We start from the raw sequence: 25507 nt of genomic DNA, 5'->3' as shown, positions 1-25507 counted from the left end.
CTTCTGTGGTTGAGATGACATTTTCATAAGGTGTTAAATGGACCATTTTTACCCTTCTTCATGCATGAAATCATATAAATTACCTTTTTAAACAGTGTAATTACATAAAGCCTTTGTGAAAAACAACATGTATTAATATATTTTAACACTACAAGATAATTTACTGTAAATTTAGAAATTACATAAACACTCCTTCAAAATAAAAACACTTTATTCACAGACAACGACGGTAAAACAATGAAAAAGTAGTGAAGTAAAGGCTTTCTTGACATTCGGATTTGTGTCAAAGTAAGGTCCCGTGTTGGTCCATCGGTAGGGATGGGACTTAGCCTCCAGAAATTGCGATATTTTCATGTCTCTTTCTAAAAGATTCCTCAGCTCCTCTTCGTGAAGACGGAAAGACACAGCTGCTAAATCGCCACAGAGTCACTTTGAACCCCTGTATTAACCTCCATAGACAAGCAGCATTGTGATGGGCCCTCCTCCTTGTCTGTAAGGCTGCGTCGAGGTCTCTTGGATGGTCTCTTTACTAGTGTTGGTTGTAGGAACAGTATTGGACTGTCCAAGGGGAAAGTGAGGGTGCACATGCCGCAATCTCTTTTGGAGACTCTCGACTGGGTACCTTTAAAGCACAAGCAAAGAAATGAGTATTGGCTGTGATGATTACAGCAGCACAATAAATGAGCACACTTACTATCATATGATGATATGTAAGGACCACAAACCTGTATTCCGTCTCTTTGGGGGGTCAGTCTGGGAGGCTACATGTTTTACATGTAAAGGTAAAACTCGACACAAACTGCCTTCGGTGCCCTAGACAGCAACACAGGGAAAATGGACACATTGTCATTATTATTTGTATTTATAAACAGATAACGCTGAAAATAAGTACTATGCTCAAATTGGGACCAACTTTAATCTCTTTCTACACATCTAAACTACTGTTTTTTTTTTTTTTTTACTTTTTTCAACAGACAGTTTGAGATAATATTCAACATGCTGGATCTTAGAAATTAGGAAGATTGGTAATATTGTTAGATGACCTCCCTCCTTTTTAATAGAAAACCAAGAGTTGAATTTCATTGTAGTTGATGCATTAAAAGGGTCCAAATTATCATTCATAAAAGCACATTGCAGTTGCTGTGGTGTTAATTTATTCAACCCAATATGTACAATTCCAATACGCTGCACTGAATAGACCCTAATCCATCAAAAAAACTATTAATACAACTGAAAAAAATTATTAAAAATGTTGTTTTGGGGTTTTGTTGCTCCAGAGAACCTGTCTGCACCAGTCTGAGAATTCTGTGAATGTGCCGCCCCTGAACAGAACATCTGCTGCTGAAAGAGATTCACCTCTGGCCTTCCTCTAACATCAGGTGAAGATGTCCAAGAGCCAGAATGGCCCCCAAGACACGTCCATTTCACCGTCCTATGTGCCCCAGAATCAAAGATAGTCTTTGACAAACACGGTTTTCTGCACATCTGGCAAAATTTGAAGAGTGACATGAGGCTGGATTCATTGACAATGATCTTCTTTTCACGCCCGCCCTTTACACCTTCGTCTTCTGATGACAGCGATGATGGTGTGGGGGTGATGGCTGACTCAGGCCGATCTCTGTCATCGGGTACACAAACGTCAATGCTGGCGCCACTGTTATTGAGGCCTCCAGTTGTACTTGGGCATGGTGACTATAAAAGAAACAAGATGTTTCTTTTTAATGTTAAATGTCACTGATTATTACAGTCATTTTAGAATTACTTTAGAAACAATATGCTGTGCAAATTAACAAAATGTGCTTGGACAGAGGGGACTTGGTGGCAAAAACGTGTTTTCAGGGCAGCGCACCGCCGGTGGATTTAAAGGCTCAAAACAGATCCAAAGAAGATAAAACGCTGGTAGCTGCACAAGGACACCATTGTACGCATCGCCATTTTTGTGATGCACAGCAACCACGCTTGTCGTGTAATCGGATGTTGCTAATCGGATTTCCGACGCTCATTTAACACGTCATACGGTAGCGCCGCGTCTGTGTAAAAGGCCCATTGTTCCTCATCATGTTCCAACGACACCAAAGCAGCAGCAGACGTCATTTGAGTTTTAATTCCCATAATTTAATTTAGAAATGTAATTTTATACTTTGAACATGGAGGGATGTGTTAGCTTGATGATTGTATATGGTAAATTGTATTTGCATATATGTATGGTAACAAATGGTATCCCCAAATCTATCGCTTTCCAAATTGAATTCCAGAATTATCTCAAATCTCTCAAATTGATGAACACTAAAAAAAAAGTATTAAAAGGTCCCATATTATACCGTTTTTCATCAATTTCACACAGCTGTCAGAGCTCCAACAACACTATTTCATATGCATTGCCCCAAACCCATCCGTGGTCCTGAATTTCAGCAGAAAGTTGCTCAAATGAGCTCTGCTGACAACAGGCTGTTTTGGTGCCTGCACCTTTAAATGCTAATGAGCTCCGTCTGGCCACGCCTACTTGGAGCGCTGGACCGAAGTGGAGCTAACTAGTTAGCCAATTTCCAGCTGACTTCACCACACTGTAAAATACTTTAAAAACGTGGCGACACTTACCTGTGGCTCAGGTGAAGTTTCTGGGTCCCGTTTGGTTGGGACAGATCCTTTAACGAGGGTCAGTGTCGATGCAAAGCCAGCTTTGTACTGACCCTCGTTCCTGAAGCAGTCCGAGGTGAAGTGGTTAGCACACACATACAAGCTAACACGAACCGTAGCCGGCACATTGTCATTAAAAATGAAACGCAACCACTGTTTCTTTTGCTCTTCTTTAGCTGGGACCGAATACAAGCACTTATGTTGATCTTTACAACCAACAACGGAGCAATTTGCGTGTCTAGTTTTTTGCGACGACATTGTGAAACACTAGGCTCGTTGGAGATGAACTGCGCCTGAGAAGTAGACGAGAGCAGCAGGAGGCGGAGCCTAAAAGCTGCGCTCCAATCAGATTTCACCGGCCTTCGAAGATTTGACAGGAAGTCATAGAAAAAGTTACATCCTGTTAGACGCGATCTGTAGGCTATCTGTAGTTTGTGACCACATTTGCGTTTATTTATATTTGTTCATATCTGTAGAAATCAGAATCAGACCACCGTATAGTAACCCATCGGGAAATATTACAGCTGCAGTTGTTTTATAAGAGAACGAGAAGAAAGAAAGAGTCAAATAAGTATAAAATATAAACTATAAAATAATGCCACTAAATATAAATAATGTATGAACATAATGTATGTATATAAAACAAAATACGGTATAGTAGTGTATCTGCTGTTCAGGTTGTATCATATAATCTAGTGCATATGAGTAAGTTTGACAGTTATATTGTATTAAATGTGTATCTGTTAAATGTCTGCCTCTTAAAGCACACCATGAGGTAATTGCTCGTTTTGATAAGGGCTATATAAATAACCTCTTATATTGTCGTTATTATGATTATTTTTAATATAATCAACATCATTAGACATGTTTGTTAACGGATTTAACTTTAACTGCACAACATGAGGACCAGTTTATAGGTGTAGAGACCAGAGAAAACGTGTTTTTCATAATATGGGACCTTCAAAACTCTCCAACTCTTTAATTTGTTTATTAAAGATTCATAAAGATATATTATATCCCCAGATTTATTTAGTTTCTTTTTTTCTCAGTGCATTGTCAAACGTCAATTTTATGTGGAGTACATGTGTGATCTGCTGTGTGTGTGAAATTATTAAAGTTTCTCTTACCTCCAGGCGAATGCGTTTATTGCCAGATGGTCCAGGCTGTTTATCGTCATTTGGTAAAGTGAATATCGACGGAATTGCGGTGTCCTTGAGAGCGATTCTCTTCATTCCCAGGATATTCGGCTCGAAGTCTTCCGGCTTGAAATGGAGACGACAAACCCTGTGGGTTTTCAGGGCTTCCTTTTCCGTGTCTTCTCCAAACTTCGGGTGGTTGATAGCCCGCAGCCACTGTTTACATCGCTCCACATCTCTAACCGGTAGGTGATGAAAACTTACCGCTTGTCCTTTCCTTGTTCTGATTGAACATCCGGGTACCAAGCAATAATTCACCATTGTGAAAGAAAAAGAAGTAATTCACAAATCTTAATGAATTCGCCAGCCAACTCTCCACCAGAATCTGTATGTGAAAAAATTAATTTCGTTCTGTAGCTAGCTTCTTCTTCTTCTTCTTTTTTGGCGGTTGGGAAATGACGTTTAGGTGCATTACCGCCACCTGCAGGGTCTGGATGTTATTACTCCTACTTCACAACCTCTTGTTTTTCCGCGTAAAGGAGCACGGTGACGAAAGCTGGCACCACACGTCACCCAGCACCAGCTTTCAACCACTACATTGCAGTTGCTGTGGTGTTTATTTATTCAACCCAATGTGTACAATTCAAATACGTTGCACTGAATAGACCCGAAACCACCACCAACACTATTAAAACAACTGAAAAAAAAGAAGAAAAAAAGGTGATGTTGCTCCAGAGAACCTTTAATGAAGCTATACGGCTAAACAACAGTAAATACAATGGTATGCGGCTCGAGCAGCTTTTCACTCACCACCAATGACTTGCTCGGCAATCAGCTGACTGAGGTGTGTCACGTGACGGCCCACTTCCTTTCCCATTGGAGCGGTTTCATGTATGTATTTTTTTTTCAACGGTCGTTTAGAGGGGTTGTTCATCACGGGGTTCGCTTCGTATTTAAAGATCTGGGCGAAGAAGAAGTAGAAGAAGAAGGAGGTTCGGATTGGAGGAATTCGAAGAAGAAGAAGAGCAGAGATACCTTCCTCTCACTTCCCGTCGAGAGCTGCTCACTGCATTTCAGTAAGTAACGTCAACGCTCATCTAAGTAGGCGAGGAAACCCTCTAGTTGTGTTGACGATAACATGAATGTATTCAGTCATTTAATGGGGACTGCTTCCTATAGAAGCTGTAGTTTAATGCCAGCTATCAACATTTAAATCTTAGTGTAAAAGGAGATGATGTAATGTTCCACATCTGGATTCATATCTTTACGTCCTCTATAATAAGTTGTGGTCTATGGTAGACTCAGCTGTGTGACGCTGGGAGAAGTTACCTGACAGGTTGTTACAGTCACACCTAGGTCAGGCGGTGTGTGTGTGATATTCACAGGGTGGCTACAGTGAAACGCAACTTTCATTTAAATGCTTTTCACACAGGATGTGATTGGGGAGATTTTGCACACACACACAAAAAAAAAAATGTTTTACATGTGTATTAAACATTTGTGCACAGTCAGAACACCTGGATGGGATCGAGGATAATGTCATCCATAGCTGACTCAACGTAACCCTCTTTTCCCCCCTGCAGGAATGCATTTGGCGGTGCTTTTGTTGGCGTCGGCGCTCCCCCTGGCCACCTTCGCCCTCGACAACGGAGAGATGAGGACCCCTCCCATGGGCTGGTTGGCGTGGGAACGATTCCGCTGTGACATCGACTGTGAACACGACCCCAAGAACTGCATCAGGCGAGCCAACATAATAGCAATACAACACACACTTTTTCCAAATGATGGGATTTTTGCACCATTCAAACAAGTCACTTTGAACCGTCAACGGTCTCCAATCATATTCACTCCCTGATCTTTACAATTCGGAGCCCTAAATCCGGTCTTTGTACTTGGTGATGTAATTTGGAGATGGAGGGCGTGGGCCAGAATCACTGCCAGCCAGTCAGAGGAATCGTTAGTAATATTACAGGTTTTTGTGGAATCCAAAAGGTGTATTAAATAATGCCATTTGTCGACATTTTAAAAATTCTTTATGCTCTTTGAATGATAGAGTGACATTGTTGAAATCAATTTCAAAGTGGTTTGAATTAAATGTTTTCATACTAACAATTTGTCAAATTAGAGAATTATCTCCTGAATCTGAATCTCCCCTCGGCTTTACAGGGCTTTTCTACGATTTTCAGGTTTAAATATCTATAAATGTGTAGGTTCTATTCCGCCCATCTAATGAGACATTTCTTTCTTCCAGTGAGAATCTGTTCATCGACATGGCGGACAGACTGTCCGAGGACGGCTGGAGGGAACTCGGCTACGTCTACGTGAACATAGACGACTGCTGGTCGTCCATGAAGAGAGACGAGAAGGGACGTCTGCAGGCTGACCCTAAAAGGTATGCAAACATTAATATGTAACTTCTCAGCCTTTAAGTCAATAAAACAGTTACAATGTGACAGTCATGAAATCATATGACTAGCAAAGAAACACGAGTCAGTAGTTTCACTTGTGTATTCTCTTACCTATAACATCAGCATATGATAAAGACCACTGGACTTTGGAAGTGAAGAGAGTGATGAACAAATCCAAGCACAAAAAAAACCCACTCTGGCTATTCACTTAAATAGACGACTGCTTTTTAAGATTTTTGACATTGTAGTAGCATCATTTAATGCTAATTTTATGTAATTTCCGTCCCCAAGACTGCATTTTTTTTGTGAGAGTGAAGGGGGGAGAGAGGGGGAAACAACTCAAAACTGGGGCCCGCTGCAGTGAGGACTTGTCGGTACAAGGGGGCGTCAACTCTGCCGAGTCAGCTGTTCGACTCCCCAACTGCCTTGATGTCATAAGTCGTATGTCTTCGCTCCTTCACATCTGCCCTTTTTTACTCGCGCTCCGTCAGGTTCCCCGGAGGCATCCGTAAACTGGCACGCTACATGCACGACAGGGGTCTCAAGCTGGGCCTCTACGGGGACATGGGCACCCACACCTGCGGGGGCTACCCCGGCACAACGCTGGACAAGATCGAGATAGACGCTCAGACCTTTGCCGACTGGGAGGTGGACATGTTTAAGTTTGACGGCTGTTATTCCAACGCCGTAGAGCAAGAGAAGGGTAAGGATGGAGGAAAGGGACTTTTACTTTGGTTGTTGAGATGTTGTTTCCAACTTTGACTCTTGTTCTCCTCTTGGACAGGTTACCCTCTCATGTCGAAGGCTCTAAATGCTACAGGCCGTCCCATTGGCTACTCCTGCAGTTGGCCCGCCTACCAGGGTGGACTGCCACCTAAGGTATAATCAGAATGTTTCAAAGTTTAGATCATCCACCAAAAGACAGTTTCACATCACTTGTGTCCTTGAAATGTTTGTCCCCAGGTAAACTACACTCAGTTGGGGGAGATCTGCAACCTGTGGCGAAACTATGGCGACATCCAGGACTCTTGGGACAGTGTCCTGAGTATTATCGACTGGTTCTTTGAAAACCAGGAAGTCCTGGTACCTGCTGCTGGACCTGGAAAGTGGAACGACCCTGATATGGTATGGAACTGTCATTATATTCACATATGTATTGTTTACTATTTACAGTTCCATCAAGGTAAGGAAGCACAAATGGTAAAAGTAAAGCAAAAAATATAAAAAATATAAGGTGTTACAGGTAAGAAGTCTTACTTCTTTCCTTGAGTGTGTGACTTTTTGACCTCCGCAGCTGATTGCTGGCGACTTTGGCCTCAGCATGGAGCAGTCTCGGGCTCAGATGGCTCTGTGGGCGATCATGGCTGCTCCTCTATTCATGTCCAACGACCTGCGCACAATCGGCAGCGGAGCCCGCAGCATCCTGATGAACAAAATGGCCATCAGCATCAACCAGGACCCCATGGGCATCCAGGGAAGGCGCATCATAAAGGTAACGCACTTTGACGTCGATGTTGCAGCTACTTGCAAGCGATCAATATGAAATAAAAACAGAAATTAGCTGGTTAGAGTTGTGATTTCTGCATTAAATGATTTATATATGTATGCTTGTCCTTTTGTTTCTGCCAGGAGAAGAGTGGCATCGACGTGTATTGGCGTCCCCTGTCAAAGAATGCAAGCGCTTTGGTATTCTTCAGTCGTCGCACTGACATGCCCTACCGCTACCAGACCAGCCTCAGCAAACTCAACTACACCACCGGCAGCTACAAGGTACGTCTTAAGTCTTCTAGACAGCCTTTTAGATTCAGGCAGGCATCGATGTCTGTTGTAGCCGCAATCGCTATCTCCAAAGATTATATCACATGGAGCGCCTCTGAATGTACTACAACCACAGTAATCAATCCCTCTCACCATCAGTAATAAGGTTCCCAAAGGGCCTATTGTATTGAAATTACACAGAAATAACATTTATTCTTCCTAATCTGCACTTCAACATACGTTTCTATGCAGATGATACAATGAATTCAATTTACTTCCCCATTTTCAAGTTTCCCTTCCCTTTCATAGACTTGTTTTAAATGCTAGTTAGGTGGTATTTTTTCACTTCCCCCACTGCCGTTAAATCTGTCTGCTCTGTAAAACTGTTGTTTAGTCAACTTAAATGTCTGCTGACATTACTTTAGCAGCGGATCCCTGTTTATTATAGTGCATAAAGCGTTATCACTACCCATCATAGCTCTTTAGCTATAACATGCACTTCCTTCCTGGCAAGAAGAAATAATCTTGTGATACTAGAGTACACGATTCAATCAGCCTGCATGCTGTCTGATTATGAATGTTTCTGGTTATCAGGTTTCACTTAAAAAAAGAATCTCAATGTGAGCGAGGCTGCCACTGCTTCTAATGTCTTAATTATCTGTGCTCTGCACTCGTGTGCTGATCCGATTGGACGCACATTATTAATAATACCGGTTTGGCAGGAGAATCACTTTTTCTCCTTTTACCGTCAGATCTATGACGTCTTCACCGACAAGACCACGACGTTGAAAGACTCCACTAGTTTCGTGGTGTCGGTGAACCCCACGGGCGTAGTCATGTGGCACGTGTCGGCCCCCGCCAAATGGAACCGTCGCCAGTTCTTCAAAGATGGAGGACTCCATGATGATGAGGCAAACGGCATACCTCGCGGCTTCCTCTGATCGCTCACTGAATTTTATCACATTGCTGCGCCGGCCTGGATGAAGCGTTAACTGACAGGACCTTTGAGGTTCCTCAAAGGACTTAATCATGAAGTGCCAATGAATTTCTTTAAATTGTGTTATTATAAATACACCATCTATTGAAATGATTTTAAGCTCAAGGGCTCTCAAATTTTACACTCGTTTATAGTGAGAAAAAAATTTGGACACAATGTTTCTCCTCACAGCTGATGATTAATTGTATGTCTGAGATTGCCAAAGCTGATAAACTGATCATAGATCAGCACTAACGGTGACTAAAAGTCTCTGAATTTCGCTTATGGAAACATTTTTTTAAGGGAGCAGTGTTTCACTTTTTCAAAACCATGAGGAAGTATGAAGGAGGCCTCCGCAATGCTGTGCTTTGTTAGAGGAGAATCATTTAGCGTGTCAAGATCTGGATGTTGCACTGATAACTCAGGATAATAGTAGACCACATGTTTAAGACATGAAGATTTTTTATTTTAAAAGAGAGGGGAAAAAAGTGAATTATGTGTTTTGTTTTTTTTACTTTACTGAATTAAATAATGTATTTTTCAATCAGCAAAAGATTTGTGTTTCGTTATGTTTGGAATCATTTAGGTGCAACTTGATGTAGAATTACCCCAACAGACTAAAAAATGTGCTCTAGGGTTACTTTTTAAACTAAATGTATGCATTAGAGCAACCCTGTGCTGCCATGGGACTCTTACAGGAAGTTCCCCCATTGGTGTTACATTACTACCTTAACACTCTACAGACAAATGCATGTTTTACTGGAGTGGCCTCAACCCAAAAACCTGTCCATGAGGCTCAGAAACACCCTATTGAGGCAAACACAGTATACAATTACAGATACTTTTTGTGTTTGTTTTACTGTGGCAATACTTTTCTGCTTTATTATTTAGGTTAAATGTCCTAAACTAATGTGCAGTTGGAGATGAATGTGAAAACATGCCCGTGAGGCATAATGTAATACAAGAATTATTTTGTTATTTTTATGGCAAAGATACAAAATTATGATTTGCCAACAGAATGAGTTAAAAGCTTAACTCATATATGAGTCTGCTTAGTGTACAGAAAAAAAAAAGCAACACAGGCGCACATCCATGTGTAGCCAGTAGAGGTCAGCGCTGCTCTTTCGGGTGGTGTGGACGTGACCACACAGGCCTTCTGCTTCCATCCGCTGCCAAAAAATGCACCTGCTGATGAGCACAAGGACGGTCAGCCGATTCGGCTCAGTCCTTTATCTCTCTGTTATGATTTACTCTTCTCCAACATCGGCGTCTCCCGTTTTGACAAACACAACAATGTATAAACTCTTTTTCGTGCATCATATTCGGCCTTCAATCCTCTCCTTCATTCACCTTCATCTAGTAATTCTTCATATTCCTCCCTCCTCCTCCTCCTCCTCCTCCTCCTCCTCCTCCTCGTCTCATTCTGCTAAATCCTGTGCATAGCATCACCTCTGACCTTGGCCTTAAAGCCCCGACACACACACACACACACACACACACACACACACAGTCTCAAGATACTGGAGTAGTCACATGAGTGTGTGCATTGGCTACTACTGCATGTGTGCATGAATGATATGAGTAAAGTCGCTTTGCGTGACACAAACACACACATGCACACACACACATCCCTTCTAGGTCATTTCAGGCCAGATCAGCTGTGTGTGTGTGTGTGTGTGTGTCCGTGTGAAAGATTATCTTTGCCTTCCTTTCTTTCCCTTTCAGTCATCTCAGATATCCGTTGGCTGGCTGAACAAGACACATCTCTCACTGTCAAGGTCCCCGCCGTTTGGGAAGCGGGGAGGGTGGGGGGGGGGGGGTGCACTGTCAGGAGTCTATTAGAAGGTGCAAACGAGAAAAGAAAAGGAGTGCGGAAGATGAAAGAGAGTGAGGGAACGAGTGAGGGAGGGGGCAAGAAGAGGAGTGAGCGCGTTCCTGCCAATGCTCACGTAGGCCCACAGCTGCAGCGAGACAGTTGCCACTCTCGTCTTTGTACCAACGCCCCCCCACCCCCCACCCACCCCTCCAACACCAGCACCAACGTCCCGGATTCAAATCAGGGGGCTTGGTTCCCCCTTTCTTCTGGGCCAGCAGCACACGTTGTTGTCACGCTGCTAGTCACGCTCTCTGCCTCGCGCCTCTAACATCCACCTCGGAGAAAGGACGCACTGGGGCGGCTGTGATGCACACGGGGACTTTGCATGTAGGTCAGAACATGTGCATGCTGCCAATCTCAAAGCACGCCGCACTCAAAACATCTAAGGTGCTGCCACCAAAATAGAAACGTGACTGAGCTTCTTTTTGCGTCTACATTCCTGTTAAAATTACATTTTTTTTTTGTAGACAAATGTGTTTTCTTGCACACACAAACACTGACTCCCTGCTCTTCAGCTCATTCTGGTGACATCATCACTTTCCTATTCATGTGTATCAAAATGTAGTGCTGACAAAAAACATTTTTGGCATCATAACATGACTGGCGACCTGTCCAGGGTGAACCCTGCCTTCGCCCAATGACAGCTGGGATCGGCTCCAGCCCCCCCGCGACCCTGAATACAGGATAAGCAGTAGAAAATGGATGGATGGAACTTGTATATGAAAGAAAGAGGACAACAGGTCAAATATATGGGTCTGAATAATTCAATGTATAGAGGCCTTTTACTATGTTTTGGCTTCGCAGCAGAACTGATTACTACACAATTCGAATAGCAAGACTTTATTGCTTTAACCCACATAAATGCAGGTGAGACTGAACACAAACAGACAATCCTGCTTCTTATCTTCCACATTACTTCAGTTTATAGTTGCATTAAGCATCGATTCATCATATCCTGTTAGAGTAGACTTCCTGCAGCGGTCCAGACTGGACAGCCAGGTTTTATATTAAGCAAACACGGAAGGTCTGAAAGATGTTTCTTAACTGGCCTTAACTGGCCTCGTCTGGTGTATCATGCTCCAGCTTTGACGTCTTTTCCCTGGTACTTGTACTTGCTCATGCATTAGTCAAGGACCAGACACTCTCCTTGGCCGCCGCGGCTTTCATTACACACTTTTCTCGTCTGTGGAACTTTGCAGCCCATGAGGCGGATAACTGTGTTCTTGCTGCAGGCGCCCTGTGTGATTGTTGCTTTGCTCCAAAAGTACTGGGGCATTAAATTGATTTGGGTTTGGACCTTGGACGTCTGGGCGGAGGTTGGTCTGTCCTGCTACGCCCCTATAGGCTGGTACAGCGGAGGATGTCCTGCCGGCTGCATGGAGATGCTGGAGTGAGAATGTGTGAATTAATAAACGCTTGTGTAACACGTCTAGCCAGGGGGATTGTGAAAATATGTGTGCATGATGGCAAAAGTCTTGCATGACGTCGGTGCAGAGTCATTTTCGGGAGCTGGCAGTTTGGCCCCCTGACGTCCGTTACCACCAAAATTCATGTGAAATACGTCTGTGGTTTTGAATTTTTATGAATGAATGTCTGGATTTGTCCACCAGCGGCTGCTGTTGACTCAGTAGAACAGACGCGCCTCGTAACTGTTTCCACGACGCTGCTGCGTATGAGGAAGGTTGCACGTTCCCGAGGCATTGGGTTCGCATGACAACTGGCCAGGCTGCCAGCTACCTCCTTAGTTGCAGTCTGTGTGGGTCAAAGTCAGAGGCTGCAGCCAACACAGCTCTCTCTCTCTCCCCCTCACACACACACACACACACACACACACACACACACACACACACACACACACACACACACACACACACACTCCACCACGGTCTCATTCTTTCCCTTTAACTCTATATCTCCCATTCCTGACATTGCATGCACTCTCATTTTCTCTCTCCTTCTCCCGTACACACACACAAAATCCTCTATATCCTCGTCCCACCGGGAACTGTGACCACATGTACCTTCCTGCCGACTGTACATCTGTTCGTCTGTGTGTGCGTGTGGTCGCCCCAATTCCCTCACTGTATTCCTCTGTTCCACTGTATTCCCCCGTCTTGAGGTTTTTCTCTCCCTCGGATCATGAAGCGGTTCTGGGCAGCGGAACAAAAAACCCCATCTTCCCTTTCATTGGCTGGAGCCGAAGCGGAGCCAACACAGCAGCAGGACTTGGCCCACGTTGGCTTCGAGGAGAATGGTTGGAAGGCACTGGAAGGAGCAGGTGGAGTTCTTTGGCAAGTGTGTTTTGTGGTTATGCATGTGTGTGTGTGTGTGAGGGTCACACTGATAGACACTTGTCAGGTTTCCAGGAGATATTTTATATCATACAGCAACAACTCGGTAGGTCACATGATGCCATTTGAGCCGCTGCTGATAATGCATCTATTTTGGGGTGAAGCCCCCCAAACACAGCATGATGCTATAGAAACTTTGACTGACAACATTAGTTTGCAGAAAGGAGTCATGTGTGGGGGCGGCCTCGTAAAAATAGAGACGTGATCGGTCAACAATGCTTTTCATAACCTTTAGTCTGGCTCCTGTGAACAACCACGTGCATGACTTTCCGTGCTATTTCTGCTTGTGTTTATCAGCGTCTCCTTTCTCACAGGTCTGTATTCTTCTGGATCTATTGTCATCTCCTCTCTCTGTAAAGGCCCTCAAAGATCCATATTATTATTATTATTATTATTATTCATTGACACAATTAAAATAATAGCACATTGGAAAACATTGTGGTCATGTTTTTAAAGTGCAAATTCCTGCTCTCATCGACCTACTTTTTCGTGTTTTGTTTCGTGTCTCTTTCACGTAAGACATTCAGGTAGGTCAGATGCGGCTTGGGAAGACTGTGCTGCCTAACACCCCCCCCCCCCCAGGTCCTTCAATTCATGTCATTTGGCTCAGCGTGAGCTTGGAAAGATCAAACACCACATGTGGGGCTGACCTTCAGCCCATCGTCACCGCCGCCTGCTGCGTATATCTCAGCAGGCATGGAGTGTCTAAACATTAACTATGGGACTGGGCATAGTTTAGTCTAATGGATCTGAGTGTGTGTGTGTGTGTGTGTAGGCTATATAAGTGTGGATCTTAATCAGCTGTTGTGTAAATCCATGAAGACGTCTGAAAAGGTATAAAGAGGGACGTCTTTACATGTATGCTTTGCAGCTTTAAGTTAAGGGACAGAAGCAGGAAGAAGATGTTGCCGTCGGAAATCCGTAATCTCTGACATAATCGCTCACTTGCAGCGTTGGTGAGAAACACGGTTCAGGGTGCAGAAGGCAACCTGCTGCAATGACGCAGCCCGACCAGAGTCCTCCTGGCACTGCCGGGGGCCGATACGCACTCGCAGTGGAGAGCCCACCTGCGGCGTGGGGGGCTCACGTCCTGCACACTGCCACCTGCGGCACGGGGCCCTTCTTCAGCAGTCTTTCCCGGTCTCGGAGCTGACGCCAGCAGCTGTTCTTCCAGTCCATTATGAGCACAGTCGAGGCTTTGTGTGCGCTGAAGAAAAGGGCCGCTTGTCAAAAGTGTGACGTAAAAGTCCGCTGCCCCGTGTCACAGTGTCAGGAGAGATTTTGGGTCAGGCCTTTGTTATGCGTGACTATAGTTATGACTCATGGTTGACACTTACGTAATGTCAGACAGGTACACGGTGAGATTGCTGCCTCTCTTCCTTGATCATTGACTCCTGCATGAGTCGATCAGTGGAAGAGACACATCTGAATGAGATTTGATGAACACTTTATCAAATCTGATGAACTGTAATCATTTCCATAAAGGTGCTACACGTAAAATTGAGGACGTATCTATCGCCTCTAAACGGCTCTCAACAATGGCAACAGCTGAGCCGGCAGCTCGCAGCTAACAGTGCTAATAGTGCACAATGGCAACAGTGCTGCCGGAGCCATAAGTAACCTCGGGGTTGGAAACGGGATGGGTTTTTTTGCTTCTGTGACGATGCCGTCGAGTTTTTTTTACGCCTGGCAACGTAAACAAAGCACAGAAAAGCTTGGATTACAACACACAGAGCGACTTCATGCTCTGCTCATGTAAACATTACTCCACTGTATCTTTTTGCATTGTTATTAATGCTCTGAATGTCAAATTCAGCGCCAGGCCATGAAAGAAATACAAGTTTAAATAATAAAAAGATTCACACTAAACATATATAAATAATATATAATTTTTTTTTAACTTTGTTTTATCAGCTAAATTCAACTGTGTGTATATGCATTAATATGACCTCCAAGGTCATTTGCATTTGCCCCACGACCACTGGGGGGCGGTAGGGTATTTCCTGACCAATGATGGGGGATCTGATCCCCAATAACCCAGGTAACCCCCCCCCCCCCCCCCCCCCCCTCCAGAACCCATGGAGCTAAGCCCTGCTGACTGAAGAACCCAAACAACCTCCATGAATGAATGGCATCTGGAGTCACGTCAGTTTTAGCTGACCTTGTCTCCAATGCCCTGCAACTATGAATCACACTGGAAACTCACTCCATTCAAGTTTACAACAATAACACGTCATTTTTTCCCTCCATTTGCCAAACTTTTGCAAAAAATAATAATAATTGGTGTTTAACCGTGTGAAGTTATTGTTTCCTGGAAATGCGGGTATGTTCACATGATCACATTCTTCATCCTGGGAGTTGATATAGTTAATAAATCATTAATCAGTTCATAAACCACCTTACTTTATGAACTCATTAATTATGCAAAACACCTCTCTTCCACTTCCACTTGTTGCTGTTCAGTCCAGCAGTAGCCACATGGAGACATTTTTTCCTCAAAGGAAATCTCTGATAAGCCCTAATCTCTCACCTTGATATTCTAGCCTCAGCCCATTCTCACCCCATCAAGCACTTTGAAGTCCTGAAAAGCAGCCATTGTATTTATGTTTTTTTTTTTTTTTCAGAAAGGGGCGGGGAAAGAAAATCTGCTGATCTGCCACTCATGTGAATGATATGGAAATATGGGACGTTGGAATTTGAGTGTGAGAATGGCCTAAAAAGGAATAAAAGCTTGGAAATTGTGTGACTTTCATGAATGTGATTTGTGGTAGCATGAATGGAAATATTGTTGTGGGAAAATGTATTGGGGTTGTGTGTGGGAACATAATGGGCTGAGAGAGAGAGAGAGAGAGACAGAGAGAGAGAGAGAGAGAGATATGTGATATGATTTCATTTTTATCTGATGCTGAGTTTCCTGATGTTGTGTGACACACACACACACACGCACACACACACACACACACACACACACACACACACACACACACACACACACACACACACACACACACACACTTATTTATGTATTAACTAAAAAAACTTTGCTTTCAACACCTATGAAAAATATGGCTGCAAAAAGTCACAAGACTACCTTCGTAATTGGCCAGTGTCAAATATTTGACACTGTCATTACAACCACCTGTCTTTCACAGACCAACACACACACACACACACACACACACACACACACACACACACACACACACACACACACACACACACACACACACACACACACACACACACACACACACACACACACACACACACACGTCACACATGTCACACTTGTCACGAAGGAGGACACTGCAATGAGTTACAGTTCTTCCCAGTTTGGTTTTGGTTTATTGACAAAATCGTAATATAGATATAATAATGTAGCATCAGACTTTTCCATTTAAAACAACTATATGAGGAACTCAGTCCTGAACTGGAATCAGGGGCACCTGACTCTCTCCAGTTAGTTTTATGCTCCCTAAAGTTTCTTTTTCAAAGCTTTATAAGGATACCATGAAGTAACCACATAGTCAAAATGTCATTGGATCAGCAGGAGGCTCATAGTTAATGTCCAATCTAGTTCTGGCATACTTGCCGAACCACAACCCCTTGTGATGTTGACCGACTCTCTTTAAACCCAAACCCAACTCTTAACCCCCAAAATGTAATGGTTTTCCCTGCGGGCTAAAAAGGTTAGCACGTCCCCATAATGTTGCCTTGACTTGTCACGTCCCTGAGTATTTTGCAGTTCCAACGAATTGGCACTTACCACATCTAACCTGCTATTACACGAGAGAAAAGCTGAAACGCAAAGGTTACACAATAAAAAGCAACTCAAGGCATTATTCAACATTAATGGGTGACATCCTCCTGCTGAGGCAGCAGCAATACATCAGAATCCAGTTTAAGTGATGATGACCACTGAACTTTATGGTCTGAGCTCACGCCACTACTGAGGACCTGGTGGATATTCCAGACAGTAACTCTCACCACTGCAGAATGTAGATAAACACATACCATTTTGTTCCCTGTCATAAACCTTCAGTCAACAAACCTTCCCTGGCAACACTGCCCCGCCAGTTTACAATGCTAACGCACAATTACAGCACCCCTAATTACCGGGTTACCTCTGTGTGTGTGTGCATGTGTGTGTCAGTGTGCATTTCTGTGATCCTGCCTGGTCATGCCACCGTCTGCAGGAGAAAGCGGGCTGAGGACGTGGGCGGGAGTTTGGAATCCCTAAACGGCATTACCGCATGGTTCTCCTCGAGCTATATAAAAAAAATGTAAAAGAAAATGTTTGAATGAAAAATGGGTGCACAAGCTGATGCAGGCATATAAAAATAAGATGGAGACACATTCTCATAGTGAAAAATCAATGCAAGGTGAGGAAATAGAACAGGATCGAAGCTATAGCCTACTGTAGCCGTCTTTCGAAGAAATAGCTTCCCTGCTCTCACTCCAGTTTCACTGCCACAAACTCAGAGTTATATTTGGCTGCTCTGCTCTGCCTTTCTGCAACTGGCCTTTTCCTCTCGTCTCGCCAAGAAATTGAGGGAGAAACGAGCGTCTTACAGCCACGCTAGTGAGGCTGCACATACCACAGTGGTGATTCGGGGCTAAATGCTAATGACGGCTTGCTAACGCCCCTCTCAGCGACAGCGCTTACATGTTGATGTCTAGCAGATATTATTATGTTTATCAGCTTAGTTTAGCGCGCCAACATTTGCTTCTTGGCACCAAACACAAAGAAGCCTGCAGCTGAGGCCAATGGGAAAGTTTGCAAAGCATTGGACAAATTTAAGTGTGGTTAGATAAAAAGTCAGGGATCGCTAAGTTTATGACGATTCATCCCATGAGGGACGTGAATGTCTGTATTCATTGTTGAGATATTCAACTTAAAAACCACTGAGGTCAGCCTCATGTTGGCGCTAGAGGAAAAGTCAGTCATGACTCCCATTTGTCTTTATTTCAAAACAACAGGGAATGAGTCAGCATTTTTGAGTCAGCAGTCTGTGTTTTTTGATTGGGTTATTGGTTAGAACGTCGAAATTAGGTCTGTGGTTAAAACAAACTACTTCGGCTGCTTGTGTTCACCCTTCAAAAATCCGAAAAGTGGTGTTGATTTGTGAAGATTGTCTTGCTGAACAAAACGTGTCAAAAGAAAATAAATACTCAAAAAGTATCATAGACTTGTGTTTGTCACAGAGCTTAATTTCCACAATATTTCCAAACCAAATGGAAAATCCATGGGGTTTTTGTTGATGGAACCAGTAATGTGACATCAGGTTGGCCTAAAAGGAGGATGCCATTGAAATAAAAGGTTGTAGGTTGACCACTGATGGACAGCGTGGATGACCGTAAGTGCAGAAGGAAGATGGAGAAATTGAATAATTGCCAGTTGGGCGGAGACAGATAAGGAACACAAGCAGACAGTGACAGGACAAAAGAGCAAAATGGAAAAATGAATTCATGTTCCGGCAAGTGTGTTGACGGATACAGTAACTATTTTATGAAGTTTATCATTAAGAGGATAAAGGAAGAACAACTGAAAAAAGAGAGCATCAGATTAATAGTGACGATGCAATTTAACATTCCTGCTCGTCTCCATTTTCACCTGACATTACACAACACACACACACACACACGAGGCCAAAGCTATAAATTCTGTGAGTTTCTTTATTTAAATCTTGCTCTTGTGCGCCAGGGGAAATAAAAACGTGAATCAGCCTGTGTGCATCTGCAGACATGTGGGTTGTTGCCCTTGACTTGCCCCATAAATGCACCGTGGCTATGCTGTACACACATCAACAAATATGATAGACCTACATATATTTGCTGGCATCGTTGGGAGAGTTATACGTGACCATCGCAGCCAAGAAACTCCTGGCTCTCCCTGTGCCGCTTTCTGCTGAAACCCGAGAAGCAGCATTGACATTATCTACGTGCAGAGGTGTTGGGAAGGAAGGAAAGGGGAGGGGTTCCCAAAAAAACCAACAGCGGTATCACTTGTCGCCCGAGACAATGTGTGCACTCGATACAGCAGCTTCCTCGATGCACCGATTCCGACTCCGTCAGACACCTTTGGGGAGCCCCTCCCCTCCCCTCCGTGAAACCTAGCCCGGAGTTTTACTTCATGTTGGGGTTGATCAAATACAAGAGCTGTAGCGTCCTTTGGCCTCCAGAGAGCCCTCCAGTTTGTAGTTGTGTGGTCAGCGTCCATTACGCTGCCAATTGGGAACACATGCCATTCCTAAGAACTCTGCGGGACTGTGGGGATCTGGTGACAGCGGCTCTTGGCTTACAGATAGCCGATGCTAAAATGAGATACACTTAGGGGAAGGCGAGTGGAGGAGGGGAGCAGGAGAGAGGGGTGTGTGTGGGAGGAACGGGAGGTATGAGAGCTCGTGGGCAGAGGAAAGTGAGAGGTGTAATACGCGATGACCACGTGTTTATCCCTCCTTTTCGGTGAGGTAAGGCGGGTTGTCCCTTTGCTAAATCCACCGCGCCGTTACCTTTTTTTCCTTCTTCTTCTATATTATCTCCCCGGCGTAGAAGGAGTTAAGATTAGGCTGCTGGCTTTCATCTCCACTCGATTTAACATTGTTTATACAGTCTGTGTACACACTGCAGGAAGTGAAATCCCATTAGGGCCTCGCCTGATTGTTGACAGGTTGGTTACATAGGTAGCACCTGACATGCATTCTTATTAGGAGCTTGTTATCACTGAGAAATGCCTCGCAGATACACCTCCCTGTAAAGGAGTATATGCGAAAGCCCATAGGTTGCAGTGAAGAGGAGCTGACACGCTGAAGAGGGAACACTTTAATGAATACCGCATGGATTATGCTCACTCTCTGGCAGGAGTTTATATTTGAGGCAAAGATTCATTCCTTTCCAACTTTTTCCCTGAATTCGATAAATATTTGATTTAGTCTTGGAAACTTGTGTGAGAGTGTGTGCATTGTAGGCCCAGTGTGTGTGTCCTCTTATCTGTCTGTCCTTGAGCTCGAGCCTGCCAGACAAACTTGGGCAAGCTTGCAAACAGGCGGTGTAGAAGCAGTCCTGCTCTTTCCAAAGTAGGACATAGATATTTCACCTATGCGCCAGAGAAATCACAACGCTGGGTAAGATGTGTTTCACAACTCCAGTAGGCTTTCGCAAATTCACTGTTCCAGTAGCAACAAAGACCTCCGCATTAAAGTCATAATGCTTCTTTTCCCGAAACGGTCTTAAATCCCAATCAAAACAGGAAGCGAACAGCAGTCTCCAAAGTTTTGTTCCCATCTGACCACCCCGACTGCCTCCATGTGCGGACATTGTGGCTCCACAACGACGTCACAACAACATCCTCTATTGCTCCCGACGGATGAGAGCTATAATTACTATGGCCACTAGAGGGCTTTGACACTTGAACATGAGTTTTCAGGGCATGCGCTGAAACCACGGATTATATCTGGTTTATTGGAAGGATGGTTTCAATAGTGGTTGCATAATTGTGTCACGCTTATCAAAAAAGTAATCCTGCATTACACTGGAACACAAGGGAATCCAAAAAAAGCCACACAATGTGATTTTGAAACAAATAGGAAGGGATTGAAAGACATTTCAAAGGCCACATTTCCATTATTTCCAACGTTGGAGGTCTGTTTCACTGTACCGCCGCAGAAAATACTTGTTTCTCATTGGCTGACAGGCATGAATCATCGTTCCAGTTTTCAGTTTGAATCAGGGCCGTTGTGACTGTGAGTAACCATAGCAACATCACCTGCATGCTAGGCTTCCAGTTAACTCTCTCTGGTGAATCCGATTTAATCATGAGTGTAACGGAGTCCAATCCTGTGATGCAACAGTTTACTCTGCGATGTGGCAAATTTCCCACTGTGATGTAACCGTCCCCTTAAAAAGCAGCTGGACACAGCTCAGTGCAGTGGTGGTCCCTGTGATGCAGGTGCGTGTGTGTGTGTGTGTGTGTGTCTTGTGAGGCAGCAGTTCACCTTGGGATGCAGCAGAGGGCCTTCTGACGCAGCCTCACAAGTTAGCATATATGTTTGAGTGACGGGGTGCTAGAACGGATTTGGCAGTAGCTATCAATCCCTGTATGTGAAAATCCTTATATATGGCACAGTAAGGAGATTACGCTTAATCCACTTAAGGTTTTAGATGATTACCCTAATGTATAGGCAATATACTGTATGATCACAACATGATGATGGCACAATGGGACGTATTATTTATATTGTCATTAACAATAAAGAAAATGTAAATTATAAGGTCTGATGGGTTTTGTGTGGACAGAGAAACAACATATATATAAAAACAATCTTAATAGATGAGCAGATCCTTACATCAGATTCAGGTAAGGAAAAACTCCCCAAATAGACCTTTGAATGGATGGAACAGATGTTGTGTGTTCAGCATACGACCAATGTAGTATAATTATAGTGTAGGCAATCAGAATGAAAGAGAAAGAGTCCCGAACCAGATCTTCCATTTGAACATTAATGAGAATGTTAGATCACACTCAATCAGATACTTGAACTCACCCTTTCCCCTCATGCGATCTAATTGATGGACAAGCCTCAGCGAAGCGAAAGTAATCACATGTAAATGATTTGGAAATAGGCGGATTTGGTGGAGAACATGCAGAGAATGTCTTAATCTCACTATTTTACTGGCCCCAGCGGCTAATCTCGCTGAAATATCTACTGCTCCCGGACACCGTGTCTCTATGTTACACATTACCAGCCATTAGTCACGGCTAATTAGCAGCACCGCCAGGTCGGCGTGTACAATAAAACAACGAGGCACGGCCGAGAGGCATATGGCTTGGAGCCGTTATGCACGTTATGGTGTCTCACACTTTTTAAAAGCGGCCGTTAATCACGGTTAACATGGTGAAGGCTGCTAGCGGATCACATGTCCGAAGCAGCAACCGGACTTTATTGCTCATATCATGTTGCATAATGCCTTTGTGTCCTCTTGTGGAACAGACACAGGCCTTCTTTCTATTATTTGGTCTAAATTTGAATCCTAGTCAAACAGAAAACAAATATAAGGTGATTGATGAAAATGAAGAATATGTATTTGCTTTGTTAACTGCTAGGCTAGGCTACTGTTTGCTAACAAACTATATTTTAAGTTATTTTTAGCTATCTGTTTCAAATGTTTATAGATGATTTCTAGCTCTTGATTTCAACCATTTCTAAGCAAGATATTTTAATGGTTTATCTGTTATTTTTTAGCTAACTATTTAACCATTTATCCCTTATATTTAGCTAACTATTCCAACTGTTTACATATATGTTACTTTTAGCTAACTTTTTTTGACCATTCTATTTTGCTAAATATCTGAACTGTTTAAACAGTTTTTTTAGCTAACAATTTAACAATTTATCCCTTATATTTAGCTAACTATTAACCAACTGTTTACAAATAATTTAAGCTAATTATTTCAACTGTTTACATATGTTACTTTTAGCTAACTTTTTTAACCATTTTATTTAGCTAACTATCTGAACTGTTTAAACAGTTTTTTTTAAAGCTAACTATTTATCCCTTATATTTAGCTAACTATTCCAACTGTTTACAAATAACTTAAGTTAATTATTGCAACTGTTTACATATATGTTACTTTTAGCTAACCTTTTTAACCATTTTATTTAGCTAACTATCTGAACTGTTTAAACAGTTATTTTTAGCTAACTATTTATCCATTATGTTTAGCTTACCATTCCAACTGTTGACAAACATTTTAGTAATAATTTTCTGTTAGTTTATCTAAGTATGTGTAACCTTTTGTTAACTATTTTAACCATTTATCCATGACATCCACCTACGGGTTTATAAACCTACTTTTATGGATTTAAATGTTTTTTAATCCAGTCATTTGAGCAATTTCAACTGTTTATGAATCACTTAGATTCATTTCAAACCCATTTTTAATCCTATTTGGTTGATATTTTTATAGGGTTAGGGTTAGGGATAGTTTTTTTCTACAATCTTTCTGTGAACTCCGGGTTCCCCAGGTTGGGAATGATGAACTTTATACGCTGACTGAGCTGTGGGTGACTTGGTATCCAGTAAGAGCAAAGTGTGCGAGTGCACGGGACACGAGTTTGCTTCATCATGCTAAAAGTCAAAGAGAGGCTGTGCAGCATGTTATTTTGTGCCGGGCAGCTGATGCCAGTGAAATGTTCAGGTCAAAGTGTGTTGTGGTCATTGAGAAGAGAAAATAAGGGCCGCTGTGTCTGCCCTGAGGGGAAGAGATTGCAAGTCAGAGTCATAGAGGAGGGAGAGAAAAAGCAAGAAGTGGGATGGAAATAGTATAAAAGGAGGTAGAGGTTGACTAAGAGAAAGCATCAACTCTGACCGAATGAGTGCAGCAACTCTTGTGACGTGGCTGTATCCAAGTCTGGTATCGGGAGGCAAAACTGTCAAACACAACCGAATATCTGGAAAATGTAACCTCTTCTAAGAGTTCCCTTTAAAACAGATGGCAGGGAACATTCGAGCGGAGGCAATCTAAATGAAAGATAAGAGATACACATCGCGTCATTTATCACATGTGCGTTTCTGCAGAGCACCTTTACGAAGGAGTCGACATGTGGGTCAAATGTTACGCAGGGTGGGGATGTTAGATTTACAGTGTATGCGGGAGAAAGAGCCAAATGTTTACATTGCGGAGGAGTCCGCAGTATAGAGCATGGCGTGTATTTATAAAGGGCTGTTATGTGCGTTTTTTCTTATTTAAAACAAAGTCAAGCAAACTGTTATTAATAGTAGAGGCATCTTCATGCTTCTCAAGAGACGAGCAATTCGCAATAAAGCAGTATAGAAAGTATAGGATGCTAAAAATATACTTAATACATTTAAAAATAAATATAACTAAAATACAAAACTGCATTGTTATTGTTATTTTAGGTTGGTTATACTAAACACATAGCTGGAAGGATGCCAGTTCCCATAGTAGGATCGTGATACATGATCTCTAAAGGCATTTTGCTGGATACAAAAAAATAAGAAGCCGACCGTAACGTGCATGCATGCTCACGCACAAAGATGCACTTTTGGACTTTGGGATTATAAGATTCAAATTTCACTATGAGAACATACTCTCGTCCATCTTCAGCAAAATCTCCTCCTTCGCCAGCATCCCTTTAATCTGCGATTTCCTTTTGGGTGAATGAAAATGAAAAAAAGTGATTGTTTTATTTTTAAACATGCAAAAAATTTCAAGCTTTTTCAAGTCAGCTTCCTCGCCTCCCTTCCTCGTCATTTGTGGTTGATCAGGAGTTGGATAGTTCTGCCAAATGTTTAACACTGAGCCCTTGTGGATTCTCTAACAAGGCCGGGCCTGTCCAATACGAGAACAAAACACAAATCCAGCTGATCTGCAGTAATTCCCCCAGCTCACATCACTTCCTCACTCGCAGATCACGTAGATATACAGCAGAAGTATTTCAAACTACAATGGCTTCAAATTACTTTACACAACAGCCGATAAGTGGCATTGTAAGTGTCTCACAGTTTGTTGATTCGGGTTCAAACATCAGTCAGTGCCCTGTAGTGCTTTTAGGAGCAAGACACCGGATCCCTCCGTAAACCTGCACTCGATCCTCTCTATGCAGGGGCAGGGTGATAAAGAGTTTCCATTTGGAGATTGATTAAATAACACAGTCTGTTCCATAAACCCTAAAAGAATAGGCTGAGATTTGGGAGAATGTGCTTCATGGCCAAGGGATCGATGAGAAGATTGATTGAGGGTCTCACGAAATTGATATCTACTGATTTGTGAACTTAGATCTTTGGACTTATTGCACACTTTGAGATGTCACTATTAATATTTAATGTGTTAAATATGTGTGTCCACCACGAAAAACCATTCCCATTGACTTTTCATTGGCATTATTTTCCTTCTGAGGAGCACAAACATAATGGCTAAGTACACAAAACCAGTAGATTGCATTTCACAACTATTTTTTTTGTACTTTGCATTAAAGTTGAGAGGAATAATTGAATATAGGGCACAAAGAAATGTTTTTTTTTTACAAAAAGAGGACTTTTTACAGTGTCCAACTGATCAATCATGTCTACTGTTGGCAAACACATAAACACAAGCTCAAACTCTCAGAAGCCAGTTGAATGGTAATGCTTCGGTAATGAGTGTAAACTGGACCACACCCATGCGTAGGGCAGAGTGGGTGCAGCCAGAACCACAATTGACCAGGCGACCGTGTGCAACTGAAACGTTGCACAGATGTTTGAAGATACTTTGAATCGTGGAAACATGCTGTTAAAGTGTCCTTCTACATTGAGTTTTAAAGCTTTGTGTGGGACAGGAGAACACACACAGATGAATTAGGACA

General features: G+C 42.9%; 2 protein-coding genes across 6 annotated transcripts; one reads left to right on the top strand and one right to left on the bottom strand.

The window, feature by feature from the left end:
* Positions 1-193: 193 nt before the first annotated feature.
* On the bottom strand, positions 194-4198 carry LOC311026637 (uncharacterized protein). Of its 5 annotated transcripts, XM_084030315.1 has the most exons (5): positions 3765-4198; positions 2599-2698; positions 1357-1692; positions 726-813; positions 194-622 (listed from the first exon to the last, which is right to left on the bottom strand). In XM_084030315.1, the coding sequence occupies exons 1-5, from the start codon at positions 3812-3814 to the stop codon at positions 411-413; spliced, it is 786 nt and encodes a 261-aa protein (XP_083886441.1). In that variant the 5' UTR covers positions 3815-4198; the 3' UTR covers positions 194-410. The 5 variants fall into 5 exon arrangements, 2 of the variants coding, with proteins under 2 accessions (XP_083886441.1, XP_083886440.1); XR_014598505.1 differs by lacking the exon at positions 1357-1692; XM_084030314.1 differs by lacking the exon at positions 3765-4198 and having other exon boundaries at positions 2599-3752.
* Positions 4199-4628: 430 nt separating this feature from the next.
* Positions 4629-9468, top strand: LOC311026573 (alpha-N-acetylgalactosaminidase-like). The gene is made up of 9 exons (XM_084030214.1): positions 4629-4849; positions 5357-5513; positions 6025-6165; positions 6673-6884; positions 6966-7060; positions 7145-7306; positions 7476-7673; positions 7811-7951; positions 8692-9468. Exons 1-9 carry the CDS (start codon positions 4663-4665, stop codon positions 8878-8880), a joined length of 1482 nt encoding a protein of 493 aa, XP_083886340.1. The 5' UTR covers positions 4629-4662; the 3' UTR covers positions 8881-9468.
* Positions 9469-25507: the final 16039 nt, after the last annotated feature.

This window comes from Eutrigla gurnardus (genome assembly GCF_963514095.1).
Source record: "Eutrigla gurnardus genome assembly, chromosome: 16".
Taxonomy (NCBI): Eukaryota; Metazoa; Chordata; class Actinopteri; order Perciformes; family Triglidae; genus Eutrigla; species Eutrigla gurnardus.
The sequence above is the reverse complement of the archived record's forward strand: the minus strand, read 5'-3'. Positions and strand labels throughout refer to the sequence as shown.